The sequence below is a fragment of the Oncorhynchus gorbuscha genome, linkage group LG16, assembly GCF_021184085.1.
Source record: "Oncorhynchus gorbuscha isolate QuinsamMale2020 ecotype Even-year linkage group LG16, OgorEven_v1.0, whole genome shotgun sequence".
NCBI lineage: Eukaryota > Metazoa > Chordata > Actinopteri > Salmoniformes > Salmonidae > Oncorhynchus > Oncorhynchus gorbuscha.
In genome coordinates, this window is record NC_060188.1 from 7684290 (window position 1) to 7705392 (window position 21103).

Consider the following 21103-nt stretch of genomic DNA (forward strand, 5'->3'; position numbering starts at 1 on the left):
GTCAGTCAGATGATGTCAGTCACTCAGTCAGTTGATGTCAGTTACTCAGTCAGTCAGATGATGTCAGTTACTCAGTCAGTCAGATGATGTCATTCCTTCTCCCAACAGTAGGGCCCGCTCCACTCCTTCTCCCAACAGTATGGCCCCCTCCACTGCTTCTCCCAACAGTAGGGCCTGCTCCACTCCTTCTCCCAACAGTAGGGCCCGCTCCACTCCTTCTCCCAACAGTAGGGCCCGCTCCCCTCCTTCTCCCAACAGTAGGGCCCGCTCCACTCCTTCTCCCAACAGTAGGGCCTGCTCCACTCCTTCTCCAAACAGTAGGGCCTGCTCCACTCCTTCTCCCAACAGTAGGGCCTGCTCCACTCCTTCTCCCAACAGTAGGGCCTGCTCCACTCCTCCTCCCAACAGTAGGGCCTGTTCCACTGCTTCTCCCAACAGTAGGGCCTGCTCCACTCCTTCTCCCAACAGTAGGGCCTGCTCCACTCCTTCTCCCAACAGTAGGACCTGCTCCGCTCCTTCCGACAGTTGAAACTGCAGTGCCCCGCTGATAATCCCCCTGACAATTGCCTCAAAACTTAACCTGAACAATATCGAAACTATTTTCACACATATAACAGATGAAATACATTAAGTAAAGTGTGATGGGGAGAATGGGTGAGTTGATGAGTGAGGGGAAGTGAAAGAAGCATAATTATGTCATCACCAATTGTGAATGAAGAACAGGGCAGGCAATTCTATTGTATTCATCCATTCTAATTATGGACCTAATCTTAAAATGGTATGTACCCTGTATCAGAGAGGCTTTGCTTTTTGACACCACACTCCCAAGAGCAAGTCCCGCAGGCTCTAGTTTTGTCTTATCTTGATTATTATCCAGACATGTGGTCCAGTGCTGCAGGAAAAACCTAGTTAAGCTGCAGCTGGCCCAGAACAGAGCAGCATGTCTTGCTCTTCATTGTAATCAGAGGGTTGATATAAATACTATGCTGCCAGTCTCTTGGCTGAGAGTAGAGGAGAGACTGACTGCATCACAAAAAAGAACGTGTTGAAAATCACAAATTGTTAACATAGTCAACTTACACACAGCTCTGACACACACACTTACCCCACCAGACATGCCACCAGGGGTCTTTTCACAGTCCCAAAATCCAGAACAAATTCAAGAAAACGTACAGTATAATATAGAGCCATTATTGCATGGAACTCTGTTCCATCTCACACAGATAAACCAACACCTCACGTCACAACACCTCCCCCTATTTGACCTAGATAGTGTGTGTGTGTGTTGATATGTTGGCTACGTGTGCCTTCGTTTCAGTTGATGTAGTTCTGTTCTTGTCTATTAATATTATGTATTATGTCATGTTTCGTTTGGACCCCAGGAACAGAGGCTGCTGCTATCGCAACAGCTAATGGGGATCCTAATAAAATACCAAAAAGACCAAAAGCAGACTATTCAGCGAGAGCGTGCGTAATTCTACATGCTGAACCGCTTTCAATCTCTGGGAAAAGATCCACATGGGGCAGCAGGCGTGAGGGTCAGAGAATGTGGTGTTTGAGGCCTGTGGAACTGGAGGTTGGCAAGGAGAGTAATGTCTCCATGGACTATTTCTTCACTCCACTGTCATTGGTCAACAAGTTGTTTACAAAGAAAACAAGTCTGTCCGGCACCATGAACAAAGTGAGGCGGGAGCTCCCTCCCTCTGCGCAAAATAAGGCACCTGCACAGCCGTGACAACTGTCCTGAAGAATGACAAGACAACGGGACACAATCAAGAGAAAACAGGATACTATTATGGACTACAACCAAACAAATGTTGTGTTTTAAGCATGTGAAAGTTACAAAAATGTTGTCATTTGCCTCCCGGGTGGCGCAGTGGTCTAAGGAACTGCATCGCAGTGCTAGCTGTGCCACCAGAGACTCCGGGTTCGAGCCCAGGCTCTGCAGCAGACGCACAATTGGCCCAGCATGGGTTAGGGAGGGTTTGGCCGGCAGGGATATCCTTGTCTCATCACGCACTAGCGACTACTGTGGCGGGCCGAGCACAGTCCAGGTCACTAGGTGTACGGTGTTTCCTCCGGCACATTGGTGCGGTTGGCTTCCGGGTTGGATGCACACTGTGTTAAGAAGCGTGTGCGGCTTGGTTGGGTTGTGTTTCGGAGGACGCATGGCTGGCTCGACCTTCGCCTCTCCGAGTCCGTACGGGAGTTGCAGCGATGAGACAAGACAGTAACTACTACTAATTGGATACCATGAAATTGGGGAGAAAAAGGGGGTAAAAAACAAAATGAGTATTTTGACCGTGCTTCTTGGTGGTTGGGGGAAAAATATATATTTTTATTGCTGTTATAAAAATAAGCTGTTACCCTGATCCACCAAAGCATATGCTTTCTCTTTCATAGTAACAAAGGTACTGCACAAATAAAATTGATTGACCACTTGAATTTCGGTGTTTTGTTTTTACATATAGCCTACAGTAACATAAACTAATGAAATCAACCCATATTGTAATGTTAGCCAAGGCCTTCATAAACACAACCACAGTATTATTTTTGCTATAGCATATATGAAATATATGAATTCCACTGTTAGAATGTTGCAGTCAGAATGACTGCTCATTAGCTTAAAGGGGGGTCCATGGACACCCTGCAGACCTAGTGTTAAAAGCTTCCATCTGATAAGCACTCTGTTATGTCCTACATACCAATAACAGAACACATCTGGTATACTGGAGCATGACTGATTCTCCATATGTATACTACCCCACCTCTGTACCCTGTTCTTCTCTACTGGGAATGCCATGGAGGGGTGGGAGACTATGAAAAGAGGACAGAGGGTGGAAATGGAGGAGAAGAGGCAGGATTTCATTGACTTGTGGCGGTGCTATGTCCCTAGCCCACCCATCCCATCACCCACCTTATCCTGGGCTCTCTCTCTCTTCCCTTCTCCCCTGGCAGTGCTATGTCCCTAGACCACCCATCCCATCCCATCACCCACCTTATCCTGGGCTCCCTAGCCCACATATTCCATCCCATCACCCACCTTATCCTGGGCTCTCTCTCGCTTCCCTTCTCCCCTGGCGGTGCTATTTCCCTAGCCTACCCATCCCATCCCATCACCCACCTTATCCTGGGCTCTCTCTCGCTTCCCTTCTCCCCTGGCGGTGCCATGTCCCTAGCCTACCCATCCCATCCCATCACCCACCTTATCCTGCGCTCCTCTCTCTTCCCTTCTCCCCTGGCAGTGCTATGTCCCTAGCCCACCCATCCCATCCCATCACCCACCTTATCCTGCGCTCTCTCTCGCTTCCCTTCTCCCCTGGCAGTGCTATGTCCCTAGCCCACCCATCCCATCCCATCCCATCACCCACCTTATCCTGGGCTCTCTCTCTCTTCCCTTCTCCCCTGGCAGTGCTATGTCCCTAGCCCACCCATCCCATCACCCACCTTATCCTGGGCTCTCTCTCTCTTCCCTTCTCCCCTGGCGGTGCTATGTCCCTAGCCCACCCATCCCATCCCATCACCCACCTTATCCTGGGCTCTCTCTCTCTTCCCTTCTCCCCTGGCAGTGCTATGTCCCTAGCCTACCCATCCCATCCCCCACCTTATCCTGGGGTCTCTCTCTCTTCCCTTCTCCCCTGGCAGTGCTATGTCCCTAGCCTAGCCTAGCCTACCCATCCCATCACCCACCTTATCCTGGGCTCTCTCTCTCTTCCCTTCTCCCCTGGCAGTGCTATGTCCCTAGCCCACCCATCCCATCACCCACCTTATCCTGGGCTCTCTCTCTCTTCCCTTCTCCCCTGGCGGTGCTATGTCCCTAGCCCACCCATCCCATCCCATCCCCCACCTTATCATGGGGTCTCTCTCTCTTCCCTTCTCCCCTGGCAGTGCTATGTCCCTAGCCCACCCATCCCATCCCATCCCATCACCCACCTTATCCTGGGCTCTCTCTCTCTCTTCCCTTCTCCCCTGGCAGTGCTATGTCCCTAGCCCACCCATCCCATCCCATCACCCACCTTATCCTGGGCTCTCTCTCCCCTCTGCTTCCCTTCCCATCCCCACCTGGCAGTGCTATGTCCCTAGCCCACCCATCCCATCCCATCCCATCACCCACCTTATCCTGGGCTCTCCCCCTCATCCCATCCCATCACCCACCTTATCCTGGGCTCTCTCTCGCTTCCCTTCTCCCCTGGTAGTGCTATGTCGCAACCCCGACCCCCTCACCCACCTTCTCCTGGGCCAGTTGTCTCTCGGCCTTGTGGCTCGTCTCCAGCTCCAGGCAGATGTGGTCCATCTCGGCTCTCAGCCTGCCCAGGGAGGCCTCCTGGTCCATGGCTGCGCGCTGCCTCTCCTCCTCCCTGAGCACCCCCAGCTCCAGCAGTTGCTGCTTCCTCTGGCTGTGGGCCTGCTGCAGCTCATCCCTCAGAGAGGACACCTGCTCCTCCAGGTCAGAGATGACCTGGGGTCAGGAAGATACACAGGTACACTCACGTCAGGAAAGAGGTAGCACACTAAGACACTACTGTTTGGAGACACTAATAAGTTATGTCCTGCCGTGGTATTGGCAGAACAACTGCAACACTAAGTGTCACACTGAGCTTGTTCGTATCCTAGCGACTGTTAGTCAGATCCATGGTACAGAGTATTTAAAAAGTTACTTTTTAGTGCCCACAACCTTAACAATTCATGTGCAGCACACACACTCATGCACTCACATATACACACACACAAGTGGGTATGACACCCAATCTCAGGGTCTCAGGGTCAGTCAATGACACCGGTCTCAGGGTCAGTCAATGACACCGGTCTCAGGGTCAGTCAATGACACCGGTCTCAGGGTCAGTCAATGACACCGGTCTCAGGGTCAGTCAATGACACCGGTCTCAGGGTCAGTCAATGACACCGGTCTCAGGATCAGTCAATGACACCGGTCTCAGGGTCAGTCAATGACACCGCTCTCAGGGTCAATCAAAGACACCGTTCTCAGGGTCAGTCAAAGACACCGGTCTCAGGGTCAGTCAATGACACCTGTCTCAGGGTCAGTCAATGACACCGGTCTCAGGGTCAGTCAATGACACCGCTCTCAGGGTCAGTCAATGACACCGGTCTCAGGGTCAGTCAATGACACCGGTCTCAGGGTCAGTCAATGACACCGGTCTCAGGGTCAGTCAATGACACCGGTCTCAGGGTCAGTCAATGACACCGGTCTCAGGGTCAGTCAATGACACCTGTCTCAGGGTCAGTCAATGACACCTGTCTCAGGGTCAGTCAATGACACCTGTCTCAGGGTCAGTCAATGACACCTGTCTCAGGGTCAGTCAATGACACCAGTCTCAGGGTCAGTCAATGACACCGGTCTCCTCTGGCCTAGTCTCTCAACATTAAAAGCTCAGATCAGAAGTAAAACAGTGAGGGAGTGTTCCAGGATGACGTGGAATGGAACAGCGAGGCCGGGGGAATCCCAGTTTGGGCTGGGAATACAGAGGAGAGGAGCAACAACAAGCACAGGGAATGCCAGAGTGTCTGCCCGCTCAGCCAGCTCGGCAGGAAGGGAAAACACACACCCGTCCCTCTGATCTGAGTCACACAGGCCAGGCAGGGCCTACATCAAAGAGGAGGCATTCCACTAAGCTCAGCGGTCTGATTTAATGACAGAAATTAGCCTAAATCAAAGGTCACTCAGTCAGGAGGAAAATGGGCACCGCTGCCATGTCTCATTTCAGGAAATACAGAGAAGAGACTAGTCAGAGAACTAGAGCAGGAGTGTGTGTGTGTGTGTGTGTGTGTGTGTGTGTGTGTGTGTGTGTGTGTGTGTGTGTGTGTGTGTGTGTGTGTGTGTGTGTGTGTGTGTGTGTGTGTGTGTGTGTGTGTGTGTGTGTGTGTCAGGGAAACGTTTAGGGCTGTAGTTGACAGGGACCTCCATTTGGAAGTCAATCTGTGGTTTGTGTGTGTGTTTAATGGGGATTGTGTGTTCTCAGGGAAACGTTTGCAGATGTGCTGTGTGTGACAAGCCTGGACCATTCTTTCATTTGGAAGTCAATCTGTGGTTTGTGTGTGTGTTTAATGGGGATTGTGTGTTCTACCGTGTGTGCGCGTGTGCAGATGTGTGTGTGTGTGTGTGTGTACAAGCCTGTGTGTGCATTCTTTCATGTGTGTGTGTGTGTGTGCGTGTATGTCCGCCCGCAGATGTGTGTGCTGGCTTATGTAGGGGCTGCAGTGCAGAGATGGACTGACCCCTCTCCTGACCCCTCTTCCTTTGAACTGATCTACAGCTTTGACTTTGCCCCAGCACAGCTCTTTGATTCAGATTGCTGCCAGAGAGAGCAGCATTACAGCCACATTACATTACAGGAATGCTAATGACCAAGCCAACCGTATTTAAACAGACATTAACTATCAAGCAGTTAGGCAGCTTCTGGACTGGCATGGAATTATTGACCTGTAGTATGTATGTGAATAGAGCTAGAAATTATGGAGGAATGTGAGAGATTGAGAGAGGGGGAGGCAAAGAGAGAGAGAGAGAGAGAGAGAGAGAGAGAGAGAGAGAGAGAGAGAGGGGGAGGTAGGGGGAGAGATTGAGAGAAGAAGGGGTGACAGAGAAAGAAAGAGAGAAGTGGGAAGCAGAGAGAGAGATAGATATACAGAAAGAGAGAGATAGAGACAGTGAGATAGATGTAGAGAGAGAAAGAAAGAAGGGGGAGGCAGAGAGAGGAGATATAGATATAGAGAGATAGATAGATATAGAGAGAGATATATATAGATAGATATAGAGAGATATAGATATATAGATAGAGAGAGACATAGATATAGAGAGATATAGATATAGAGAGAGATAGATATAGAGAGAGATATAGATATAGAGGAAGAGAAATAGATATGGAGAGAGATAGAGGAAGAGAGAGAGATAGAGACAGTGAGATAGATGTAGAGATTGAGAGAAGGGGGAGGCAGAGAGAAGAGGCAGAGAGCAAGAGAGAGAGAAGAGAGAGAGAGAGAGAGAGAGAGAAGAGAGATCAGAGAGAGAGAGAGAGAGAGAGAGAGAGAGGGGGGAGAGGAGAGAGAGAGGGGGGTGGGGGAGAGAGAGAGAGGAGGGGTGGGGGGGAGAGGAGAGAGAGAGAGAGAGAGAGAGAGAGAGAGAGAGAGAGAGAGAGAGAGAGAGAGAGAGAGAGAGAGAGAGAGAGAGAGAGAGATAGATAGGGGTGTATAGTGTGTCTATAGACAATGAGAGGGGAAATCTGAGGACTGTATGATGATGTTGCTTCGTCTATTTTTAGACTTCAATTATGCCCATTGATTTTCTAGGAATGTAATGCATTGTGCGTAGTTTAAGAGCCGTACCCCATAAGAAACCAAAATATAAGCTTGTTTAACTCCAATGTATGTAAACAATGTAAATGTAAACAACACTTTATTGCCTCAAAACATGGTTAAAATTATACATTTGATGTCATGGATGGTCAATCCTTGCATCCATAGCACAGTCTATGTACATTTCTCCAGGTCATTACTTAGGATTTTAGTGCCACAGGAGCGTGGAGGAAACTTTGTTATTGTTTCAATTAAGGATTCTAGTTTTAAACTGTATGTAGCATCATGTGAATAGGAAAGGATAATACATGTATATCAAAAAAACACATTGTTGCAAAAAAATAACTTTACCTCTCTCTCCACATACACCCTGTACTGTCCCTTCCCCTCTCTCTCTCCACAGACACCCTGTACTGTCCCTTCCCCTCTCTCTCCACAGACACCCTGTACTGTCCCTTCCCCTCTCTCTCCACAGACACCCTGTACTGTCCCTTCCCCTCTCTCTCCACAGACACCCTGTACTGTCCCTTCCCCTCTCTCTCCACAGACACCCTGTACTGTCCCTTCCCCTCTCTCTCTCCACATACACCCTGTACTGTCCCTTCCCCTCTCTCTCCACAGACACCCTGTACTGTCCCTTCCCCTCTCTCTCCACAGACACCCTGTACTGTCCCTTCCCCTCTCTCTCCACAGACACCCTGTACTGTCCCTTCCCCTCTCTCTCCACAGACACCCTGTACTGTCCCTTCCCCTCTCTCTCTCCCACAGACACCCTGTACTGTCCCTTCCCCTCTCTCTCCACAGACACCCTGTACTGTCCCTTCCCCTCTCTCCACAGACACCCTGTACTCTCCACAGACACCCTGTACTGTCCCTTCCCCTCTCTCTCCACAGACACCCTGTACTGTCCCTTCCCCTCTCTCTCCACAGACACCCTGTACTGTCCCTTCCCCTCTCTCTCCACATACACCCTGTACTGTCCCTTCCCCTCTCTCTCCACAGACACCCTGTACTGTCCCTTCCCCTCTCTCTCCACAGACACCCTGTACTGTCCCTTCCCCTCTCTCTCCACAGACACCCTGTACTGTCCCTTCCCCTCTCTCTCCACAGACACCCTGTACTGTCCCTTCCCCTCTCTCTCCACAGACACCCTGTACTGTCCCTTCCCCTCTCTCTCCACAGACACCCTGTACTGTCCCTTCCCCTCTCTCTCCACAGACACCCTGTACTGTCCCTTCCCCTCTCTCTCTCCACATACACCCTGTACTGTCCCTTCCCCTCTCTCTCCACAGACACCCTGTACTGTCCCTTCCCCTCTCTCTCCACAGACACCCTGTACTGTCCCTTCCCCTCTCTCTCCACAGACACCCTGTACTGTCCCTTCCCCTCTCTCTCCACAGACACCCTGTACTGTCCCTTCCCCTCTCTCTCTCCACAGACACCCTGTACTGTCCCTTCCCCTCTCTCTCCACAGACACCCTGTACTGTCCCTTCCCCTCTCTCTCCACAGACACCCTGTACTGTCCCTTCCCCTCTCTCTCCACAGACACCCTGTACTGTCCCTTCCCCTCTCTCTCCACAGACACCCTGTACTGTCCCTTCCCCTCTCTCCCACAGACACCCTGTACTGTCCCTTCCCCTCTCTCTCCACATACACCCTGTACTGTCCCTTCCCCTCTCTCTCCACAGACACCCTGTACTGTCCCTTCCCCTCTCTCTCCACATACACCCTGTACTGTCCCTTCCCCTCTCTCTCCACAGACACCCTGTACTGTCCCTTCCCCTCTCTCTCCACAGACACCCTGTTGTCCCTTCCCCTCTCTCTCCACAGACACCCTGTACTGTCCCTTCCCCTCTCTCCACATACACCCTGTACTGTCCCTTCCCCTCTCTCTCCACAGACACCCTGTACTGTCCCTTCCCCTCTCTCTCCACAGACACCCTGTACTGTCCCTTCCCCTCTCTCTCTCCACAGACACCCTGTACTGTCCCTTCCCCTCTCTCTCCACAGACACCCTGTACTGTCCCTTCCCCTCTCTCTCCACATACACCCTGTACTGTCCCTTCCCCTCTCTCTCTCCACAGACACCCTGTACTGTCCCTTCCCCTTTCTCTCCACAGACACCCTGTACTGTCCCTTCCCCTCTCTCTCTCCACAGACACCCTGTACTGTCCCTTCCCCTCTCTCTCCACAGACACCCTGTACTGTCCCTTCCCCGGTCTCTCCACAGACACCCTGTACTGTCCCTTCCCCTCTCTCTCCACAGACACCCTGTACTGTCCCTTCCCCTCTCTCTCTCCACAGACACCCTGTACTGTCCCTTCCCCTCTCTCTCTCCACAGACACCCTGTACTGTCCCTTCCCCTCTTTCTCCACAGACACCCTGTACTGTCCCTTCCCCTCTCTCTCCACAGACACCCTGTACTGTCCCTTCCCCTCTCTCTCCACAGACACCCTGTACTGTCCCTTCCCCTCTCTCTCCACATACACCCTGTACTGTCCCTTCCCCTCTCTCTCTCCACAGACACCCTGTACTGTCCCTTCCCCTCTTTCTCATCAGACACCCTGTACTGTCCCTTCCCCTCTTTCTCCACAGACACCCTGTACTGTCCCTTCCCCTCTCTCTCCACAGACACCCTGTACTGTCCCTTCCCCTCTCTCTCTCCACAGACACCCTGTACTGTCCCTCCCCCCCACTCTCTCCACAGACACATTCTACTGTTCCTTCCCCTCTCTCTCCACAGACACCCTCTACTGTCCCTTCCCCCCTCTCTCTCCACAGACACATTCTACTGGTCCTTCCCCTCTCTCTCCACAGACACCATCTACTGTCCCTTCCCCTCTCTCTCCACAGACACCATCTACTGTCCCTTCCCCCTCTCTCCACATACACCCTCTACTGTCCCGGCATCCCAGGACAGTGAGGTTCTCTCTCGTTATGGCTTCAGTCACATGGCAATTAGAGCAGAACGCGTCTGAAGTCTTTTTTTTTGGTGGAAAATCTCACAGAGACATCAAAGGCTGCATCACCACAACACCCAGATGCCATGGCTGTGTCACACACCCTCACACACAGAGACAGACAACACAGAAAAATAGGAGGATACGTACAAACTCACACACAAACACACACACGAACACACACATACAGAGAGAGAGAGAGAGAGAGGGAGACAGCCATAAACAGTGCCAGGCGTGATGGTCCACATGACTTCAAGGGCAGGCAGCTTTTAGAACAGGTCCCTGATCAGCCTTTAATGTAGAATTCCCTCTTCAACTCGTCTGGCTGATCCCTCTTCCCTACAACTTTAATATGTTTGGGAAATAACATATGGGCTAACAACATATAGGCTAACAACATATAGGCTAACAACATATAGGCTAACAACATATGGGCTAACAACATGTGGGCTAACAACATGTAGGCTAACAACATGTAGGCTAACAACATATAGGCTAACAACATATAGGCTAACAACATATAGGCTAACAACATGTAGGCTAACAACATGTAGGCTAACAACATGTGGGCTAACAACATATGGGCTAACAACATGTAGGCTAACAACATGTAGGCTAACAACATGTAGGCTAACAACATGTAGGCTAACAACATGTAGGCTAACAACATATAGGCTAACAACATGTAGGCTAACAACATGTAGGCTAACAACATGTAGGCTAACAACATATAGGCTAACAACATATAGGCTAACAACATATAGGCTAACAACATATGGGCTAACAACATGTAGGCTAACAACATGTAGGCTAACAACATATAGGCTAACAACATATAGGCTAACAACATATAGGCTAACAACATATAGGCTAACAACATATAGGCTAACAACATATAGGCTAACAACATATAGGCTAACAACATGTAGGCTAACAACATGTAGGCTAACAACATAAGGCTAACAACATGCTAACAACATATAGGCTAACAACATATAGGCTAACAACATGTAGGCTAACAACATGTAGGCTAACAACATGTAGGCTAACAACATGTAGGCTAACAACATATAGGCTAACAACATATAGGCTAACAACATATAGGCTAACAACATATAGGCTAACAACATATAGGCTAACAACATATAGGCTAACAACATATAGGCTAACAACATATGGGCTAACAACATGTGGGCTAACAACATGTAGGCTAACAACATGTAGGCTAACAACATATAGGCTAACAACATGTAGGCTAACAACATGTAGGCTAACAACATATAGGCTAACAACATAAAGCTAACAACATATAGGCTAACAACATATAGGCTAACAACATATAGGCTAACAACATATAGGCTAACAACATGTAGGCTAACAACATGTAGGCTAACAACATGTAGGCTAACAACATGTAGGCTAACAACATGTAGGCTAACAACATATAGGCTAACAACATGTAGGCTAACAACATATAGGCTAACAACATAAAGCTAACAACATATAGGCTAACAACATATAGGCTAACAACATATAGGCTAACAACATGTAGGCTAACAACATGTAGGCTAACAACATGTAGGCTAACAACATATAGGCTAACAACATATAGGCTAACAACATGTAGGCTAACAACATATAAGCTAACAACATATAGGCTAACAACATATAGGCTAACAACATATAGGCTAACAACATATAGGCTAACAACATGTAGGCTAACAACATGTAGGCTAACAACATGTAGGCTAACAACATATAGGCTAACAACATATAGGCTAACAACATAAAGCTAACAACATGTAGGCTAACAACATGTAGGCTAACAACATATAGGCTAACAACATATAGGCTAACAACATATAGGCTAACAACATGTAGGCTAACAACATATAGGCTAACAACATAAAGCTAACAACATATAGGCTAACAACATAAAGGCTAATAACATATAGGCTACTGAAACAAAAGTTGGAAATAAAAGTATTGTTGCAGCAGGTGCATAATAGCATTCTGAACTGAAGGGTGTCAATTTAGTCCAACAGTTCTACTCTTCATGACAGCTTCCTCTCACCATGCTGACATAGAATGTGTGATTAAATACATGTTGAATAGTATGAATGTTAAGTCGTTTGGTGTATGAGGTTATACTAAATCACCTGAAGCGGCAAGAATAGATTTGAGAGGTGAGGAAATGGAAAAAAATTGAAATTAAATAGATAAAATCCAATATTCAAATATATGAATGGATAGGGGATAGAGAGAACAAAAGACAGAGAGAGAGAAAGAGCCAATCTGGAGTGGAGACCACATCTGTCTGAGCTTAGACTGAACATCAATAGGGAGAAAGGGGGAGGGAGACAGGGAAAATAAGGGACAGCTGCAGTTGGAAACAAGCTCATTTGTGGCATGTGACAAGTGGACGAGATTTAAAAACAATAGCTTCCTCTACTCCAAATTCCCACCCACTCTCAGAAAATCATTTCTAATAGCAAAGCTTCTAAGAAATCAAAATGTGGAGCTGAATGTAATCTGCAATCTAATGACTTAGGTACTATAACACACAACGAACGTCAGCCATTGATCTCTGTGTCCGCATGAGACATGTGAAAGTGAAACTTCAAGCAGTCCTACCTCAATCACAAAAAGATGTGATCTAATCAACATGCAAACATCACAAACACAACTCTAACCAACCCACTGATGTGTCAACTCAACAACAGACAGAGCTCAATGGCTATAGGACGTCTGGGAGGAAGGGAAGCCAGGGCTGGCCTGACAAAACCATCGATAGGGACTGATCAATCGTTCAATTACAAGGCATAGAGAGAGAGACAGACACACACCCCTCCCCCCAAGACACAGCGTTCTTGTCCAGCTGCCTGTTGTGCCGTCTTCTCTCTCATCAGACACCCTTCCTCAGCTCAGACTCACCCCGTCATCAGGCCCTTCATTTCTCCCTGTCTTGTTAATCACTTACTGGGAGAAAAAGTTATTTGAGGGGGTCCTTCTGTAGCTCAGTTGGTAGAGCATGGCGCTTGTAACGCCAGGGTAGTGGGTTCGATCCCCGGGACCACCCATACGTAGAATGTATGCACACATGACTGTAAGTCGCTTTGGATAAAAGCGTCTGCTAAATGGCTTATATTATTATTATATGAAAGTTTTTCCAGGGTTATTATTTAGTCCATCACAGTGTTAAGGAGAGACCCCTCTGAGGATCTGACTCTCTCCCATGCTGTTTGAAGTCCAGATGTTTCTCAGAAAAGACGTTGTCAGGGCGCGAGAGGGGGAAAAGAAAAACGGAATTAGCCATAAAAATGAGTTGAGTGAAGTCGCTGTAAGAACGAGCCAATAGAATGATCACGTTTCTGTTGTTCAGGACAACAAGGCTTAAATTCATTTGGAATGTTGGTGTAGTTTCTGAAGTGGAATTCTTTGGACGGACTAATAAGGAAACAGACTCCAATGTCCTCAAAGCATGAGAAACAACAGCACTAACTAAGTGAAATACATATCACCCCTAAATAACAACAGTTCATCCATTTAAATATCCAGCTGCTTGAGGAGAGGACAGATCCACTGTGCCGTGGCAGACAGTCAGAACACTGACAAAACTATTTATAAGGTTTAAAAACAAGAGAAAACATGAGTATTGCACCAGAATATGGACTGTGTTTGGGGACAGAGAGGACTGCGTGTCTCTTGAGAGTGTGTTTGATGAGGGAGTGTGTGTGTGTCTCCCTCTCTCTGTAACTCTCTCTCGGTCTCTCTAATGGGGCCCTCTTCCACCCTCCTGTGTCGCTGATCGGCTAACAGAGCAGACTAACACATTTACTGAGAGCTGCTGCCCAGGCTGCAGACTAACACATTTACTGAGAGCTGCTGTCCAGGCTGCAGACTAACACATTTACTGAGAGCTGCTGTCCAGGCTGCTGGCCAGGCTGCAGACACATTTACTGAGAGCTGCTGTCCAGGCTGCAGACTAACACATTTACTGAGAGCTGCTGTCCAGGCTGCAGACTAACACATTTACTGAGAGCTGCTGTCCAGGCTGCAGACTAACACATTTACTGAGAGCTGCTGTCCAGGCTGCAGACTAACACATTTACTGAGAGCTGCTGTCCAGGCTGCAGACTAACACATTTACTGAGAGCTGCTGTCCAGGCTGCAGACTAACACATTTACTGAGAGCTGCTGTCCAGGCTGCAGACTAACACATTTACTGAGAGCTGCTGTCCAGGCTGCAGACTAACACATTTACTGAGAGCTGCTGTCCAGGCTGCAGACTAACACTGCTGTCCAGGCTTTTTACTGAGAGCTGCTGTCCAGGCTGCAGACTAACACATTTACTGAGAGCTGCTGTCCAGGCTGCAGACTAACACATTTACTGAGAGCTGCTGTCCAGGCTGCAGACTAACACATTTACAGAGCTGCTGTCCAGGCTGAGAGCTACTGAGAGCTGCTGTCCAGGCTGCAGACTAACACATTTACTGAGAGCTGCTGTCCAGGCTGCAGACTAACACATTTACTGAGAGCTGCTGTCCAGGCTGCAGACTAACACATTTACTGAGAGCTGCTGTCCAGGCTGCAGACTAACACATTTACTGAGAGCTGCTGTCCAGGCTGCAGACTAACACATTTACTGAGAGCTGCTGTCCAGGCTGCAGACTAACACATTTACTGAGAGCTGCTGTCCAGGCTGCAGACTAACACATTTACTGAGAGCTGCTGCAGACTCCAGAGCTGCTGTCCAGGCTGCAGACTAACACATTTACTGAGAGCTGCTGTCCAGGCTGCAGACTAACACATTTACTGAGAGCTGCTGTCCAGGCTGCAGACTAACACATTTACTGAGAGCTGCTGTCCAGGCTGCAGACTAACACATTTACTGAGAGCTGCTGTCCAGGCTGCAGACTAACACATTTACTGAGAGCTGCTGTCCAGGCTGCAGACTAACACATTTACAGGCTGCAGACTAACACATTTACTGAGAGCTGCTGTCCAGGCTGCAGACTAACACATTTACTGAGAGCTGCTGTCCAGGCTGCAGACTAACACATTTACTGAGAGCTGCTGTCCAGGCTGCAGACTAACACATTTACTGAGAGCTGCTGTCCAGGCTGCAGACTAACACATTTACTGAGAGCTGCTGTCCAGGCTGCAGACTAACACATTTACTGAGAGGCTGCAGACTAACACATTTACTGAGAGCCAGCTGTCCAGGCTGCAGACTAACACATTTACTGAGAGCTGCTGTCCAGGCTGCAGACTAACACATTTACTGAGAGCTGCTGTCCAGGCTGCAGACTAACACATTTACTGAGAGTCCAGGCTGCAGACTAACACATTTACTGAGAGCTGCTGGCTGCAGGCTAACACATTTACTGAGAGCTGCTGTCCAGGCTGCAGACTAACACATTTACTGAGAGCTGCTGTCCAGGCTGCAGACTAACACATTTACTGAGAGCTGCTGTCCAGGCTGCCAGACTAACACATTTACTGAGAGCTGCTGTCCAGGCTGCAGACTAACACATTTACTGAGAGCTGCTGTCCAGGCTGCAGACTAACACATTTACTGAGAGCTGCTGTCCAGGCTGCAGACTAACACATTTACTGAGAGCTGCTGTCCAGGCTGCAGACTAACACATTTACTGAGAGCTGCTGTCCAGGCTGCAGACTTTAACAGGCATTTACTGAGAGCTGCTGTCCAGGCTGCAGACTAACACATTTACTGAGAGCTGCTGTCCAGGCTGCAGACTAACACATTTACTGAGAGCTGCTGTCCAGGCTGCAGACTAACACATTTACTGAGAGCTGCTGTCCAGGCTGCAGACTAACACATTTACCTGGCTGCAGACTAACACATTTACTGAGAGCTGCTGTCCAGGCTGCAGACTAACACATTTACTGAGAGCTGCTGTCCAGGCTGCAGACTAACACATTTACTGAGAGCTGCTGTCCAGGCTGCAGGCAAACACATTTACTGAGTCCTGCTGTCCTGGCTGCTGGCGAACACATTTACTGAGAGCTGCTGTCCAGGCTGCAGGCTAACACATTTACTGAGAGCTGCTGTCCTGGCTGCTGGCGAACACATTTACTGAGAACTGCTGTCCAGGCTGCAGGCGAGCACATTTACTGAGAGCTGCTGTCCAGGCTGCAGGCGAACACATTTACTGAGAGCTGCTGTCCAGGCTGCAGGCTAACACATTTACTGAGAGCTGCTGTCCAGGCTGCAGGCTAACACATTTACTGAGAGCTGCTGTCCTGGGTGCTGGCGAACACATTTACTGAGAGCTGCTGGCCAGGCTGCAGGCGAACACATTTACTGAGAGCTGCTGTCCAGGCTGCAGGCGAACACATTTACTGAGAGCTGCTGTCCAGGCTGCAGGCGAACACATTTACTGAGAGCTGCTGTCCTGGCTGCTGGCGAACACATTTACTGAGTCCTGCTGTCCTGGCTGCTGGCTAACACATTTACTGAGAGCTGCTGTCCTGGCTGCTGGCGAACACATTTACTGAGTCCTGCTGTCCTGGCTGCAGGCTAACACATTTACTGAGAGCTGCTGTCCAGGCTGCAGGCTAACACATTTACTGAGAGCTGCTGTCCTGGCTGCTGGCGAACACATTTACTGAGTCCTGCTGTCCTGGCTGCAGGCTAACACATTTACTGAGAACTGCTGTCCAGGCTGCAGGCGAACACATTTACTGAGAGCTGCTGTCCAGGCTGCAGGCTAACACATTTACTGAGAGCTGCTGTCCAGGCTGCAGACTAACACATTTACTGAGAGCTGCTGTCCAGGCTGCAGGCGAACACATTTACTGAGAGCTGCTGTCCAGGCTGCAGGCTAACACATTTACTGAGAGCTGCTGTCCAGGCTGCAGGCTAACACATTTACTGAGAGCTGCTGTCCAGGCTGCAGGCTAACACATTTACTGAGAGCTGCTGTCCAGGCTGCAGACTAACACATTTACTGAGAGCTGCTGTCCAGGCTGCAGGCGAACACATTTACTGAGAGCTGCTGTCCAGGCTGCAGGCTAACACATTTACTGAGAGCTGCTGTCCAGGCTGCAGGCTAACACATTTACTGAGAGCTGCTGTCCTGGCTGCTGGCGAACACATTTTCTGAGTCCTGCTGTCCTGGCTGCTGGCTAACACATTTACTGAGAGCTGCTGTCCTGGCTGCTGGCGAACACATTTACTGAGAGCTGCTGTCCAGGCTGCAGGCGAACACATTTACTGAGAGCTGCTGTCCAGGCTGCAGGCTAACACATTTACTGAGAGCTGCTGTCCTGGCTGCTGGCGAACACATTTACTGAGTCCTGCTGTCCTGGCTGCAGGCTAACACATTTACTGAGAGCTGCTGTCCAGGCTGCAGGCTAACACATTTACTGAGAGCTGCTGTCCTGGCTGCTGGCGAACACATTTACTGAGTCCTGCTGTCCTGGCTGCAGGCTAACACATTTACTGAGAGCTGCTGTCCAGGCTGCAGGCGAACACATTTACTGAGAGCTGCTGTCCAGGCTGCAGGCTAACACATTTACTGAGAGCTGCTGTCCAGGCTGCAGACTAACACATTTACTGAGAGCTGCTGTCCAGGCTGCAGGTGAACACATTTACTGAGAGCTGCTGTCCAGGCTGCAGGCTAACACATTTACTGAGAGCTGCTGTCCAGGCTGCAGGCTAACACATTTACTGAGAGCTGCTGTCCTGGCTGCTGGCGAACACATTTTCTGAGTCCTGCTGTCCTGGCTGCTGGCTAACACATTTACTGAGAGCTGCTGTCCTGGCTGCTGGCGAACACATTTACTGAGAGCTGCTGTCCAGGCTGCAGGCGAACACATTTACTGAGAGCTGCTGTCCAGGCTGCAGGCTAACACATTTACTGAGAGCTGCTGTCCTGGCTGCTGGCGAACACATTTACTGAGTCCTGCTGTCCTGGCTGCTGGCTAACACATTTACTGAGAGCTGCTGTCCAGGCTGCAGGCGAACACATTTACTGAGAGCTGCTGTCCAGGCTGCAGGCTAACACATTTACTGAGAGCTGCTGTCCTGGCTGCACGGACTGGCAACTGATGCTGCTTTATAAAGCTCATCCTTTCATCTTCAAAGATAATGGTTTAAATGGAGGACTATGAGCGTGGCAAAAGCCCAGTTGACGGTTTTGGATGATAAAAGCATCACAATGATGACCCCAAGGCTGAGGAGGAGGATTTGGGATTAATCCCTCAGTGTGTTGGACGCCAACTCCAAACTCCCAACCCAGCATCACACCAATTTTCAAATAACTATTTCCTCTTGAGTTGATGATACAGCAAACACCACTGCAGCCACAAAAAGGCACAAGAGAAGGGTCCTTAACTGGAAAAGAAACATCTCATTTAAACGGCACTGTCACTGCACAAAGCTCATTTAAACAGTACTGTCACTGCACAAAGCTCATTTAAACAGTACTGTCACTGCACAAAGCTCATTTAAACAGTACTGTCACTGCACAAAGCTCATTTAAACAGTACTGTCACTGCACAAAGCTAATTTAAACAGTACCGTCACTGCACAAAGCTAATGAAAACAGAACTGTCACTGCACAAAGCTCATTGAAACAGCACTGTCACTGCACAAAGGTAATTTAAAACAGTACTGTCACTGCACAAAGCTCATTTAAAACAGTACTGTCACTGCACAAAGCTCATTTAAACAGTACTGTCACTACACAAAGCTAATTTAAACAGTACTGTCACTGCACAAAGCTCATTTAAAACAGTACTGTCACTGCACAAAGCTCATTTAAACAGCACTGTCACTGTACAAAGCTCATTTAAAACAGTAGTCACTGCACAAAGCTAATTTAAACAGAACTGTCACTGCACAAAGCTCATTGAAACAGCACTGTCACTGCACAAAACTAAATTAAACAGCACTGTCACTGCACAAAGCTCATTTAAACAGTACTGTCACTGCACAAAGCTAATTGTAACAGTACTGTCACTGCACAACGCTCATTTAAACAGTACTGTCACTGCACAACGCTCATTTAAACAGTACTGTCACTGCACAAAGCTAATTGTAACAGTACTGTCACTGCACAACGCTCATTTAAACAGCACTGTCACGACACAAAGCTCATTTAAACAGTACTGTCACTGCACAAAGCTAATTTAAACAGTACTGTCACTGCACAAAGCTCATTTAAACGGCACTGTCACTGCACAAAGCTAATTTAAACAGTACTGTCACTGCACAAAGCTAATTTAAACAGTACTGTCACTGCACAAAGCTAATTTAAACGGCACCGTCACTGCACAAAGCTAATTTAAACAGTACTGTCACTGCACAAAGCTAATTTAAACAGTACTGTCACTGCACAAAGCTAATGAAAACAGAACTGTCACTGCACAAAGCTCATTGAAACAGCACTGTCACTGCACAAAGGTAATTGTAACAGTACTGTCACTGCACAACGCTCATTTAAACAGCACTGTCACGACACAAAGCTCATTTAAACAGTACTGTCACTGCACAAAGCTAATTTAAACAGTACTGTCACTGCACAAAGCTCATTTAAACGGCACTGTCACTGCACAAAGCTAATTTAAACAGTACTGTCACTGCACAAAGCTAATTTAAACAGTACTGTCACTGCACAAAGCTAATTTAAACGGCACCGTCACTGCACAAAGCTAATTTAAACAGTACTGTCACTGCACAAAGCTAATGAAAACAGAACTGTCACTGCACAAAGCTCATTGAAACAGCACTGTCACTGCACAAAGCTAATTGTAACAGTACTGTCACTGCACAACGCTCATTTAAACAGCACTGTCACGACACAAAGCTCATTTAAACAGTACTGTCACTGCACAAAGCTAATTTAAACAGTACTGTCACTGCACAAAGCTCATTTAAACAGTACTGTCACTGCACAAAGCTAATTTAAACAGTACTGTCACTGCACAAAGCTAATTTAAACGGCACCGTCACTGCACAAAGCTAATTTAAACAGTACTGTCACTGCACAAAGCTAATTTAAACAGTACTGTCACTGCACAAAGCTAATGAAAACAGAACTGTCACTGCACAAAGCTCATTGAAACAGCACTGTCACTGCACAAAGGTAATTTAAAACAGTACTGTCACTGCACAAAGCTCATTTAAAACAGTACTGTCACTGCACAAAGCTCATTTAAACAGTACTGTCACTACACAAAGCTAATTTAAACAGTACTGTCACTGCACAAAGCTAATTTAAAACAGTACTGTCACTGCACAAAGCTCATTTAAACAGCACTGTCACTGTACAAAGCTCATTTAAAACAGTACTGTCACTGCACAAAGCTAATTTAAACAGAACTGTCACTGCACAAAACTCATTGAAACAGCACTGTCACTGCACAAAGCTAAATTAAACAGCACTGTCACTGCACAAAGCTCATTTAAACAGTACTGTCACTGCACAAAGCTAATTGTAACAGTACTGTCACTGCACAACGCTCATTTAAACAGTACTGTCACTGCACAACGCTCATTTAAACAGTACTGTCACTGCACAAAGCTAATTGTAACAGTACTGTCACTGCACAACGCTCATTTAAACAGCACTGTCACGACACAAAGCTCATTTAAACAGTACTGTCACTGTACAAAGCTCATTTAAAACAGTACTGTCACTGCACAAAGCTAATTTAAACGCCACTGTCATTGCACAAAGCTAAATTAAACAGCACTGTCACTGCACAAAGCTCATTTAAACAGTACTGTCACTGCACAAAGCTAATTGTAACAGTACTGTCACTGCACAAAGCTCATTGAAACAGTACTGTCACTGCACAAAG

At 48.1% G+C, this 21103-nt stretch overlaps 1 protein-coding gene across 4 annotated transcripts in view; it reads right to left on the bottom strand.

Annotated features, from left to right (window-relative positions):
• The window catches only part of cep112 (centrosomal protein 112), a 263230-nt gene that overhangs the window by 101666 nt on the left and 140461 nt on the right, over positions 1 to 21103 (bottom strand). For all 4 annotated transcript variants that reach the window (XM_046306159.1, XM_046306155.1, XM_046306156.1 and 1 more), the window contains one exon: positions 4229 to 4459. In XM_046306159.1, coding sequence (XP_046162115.1) covers positions 4229 to 4459 — 231 coding nt within the window. The remainder of the gene's footprint in view (positions 1 to 4228; positions 4460 to 21103) is intronic.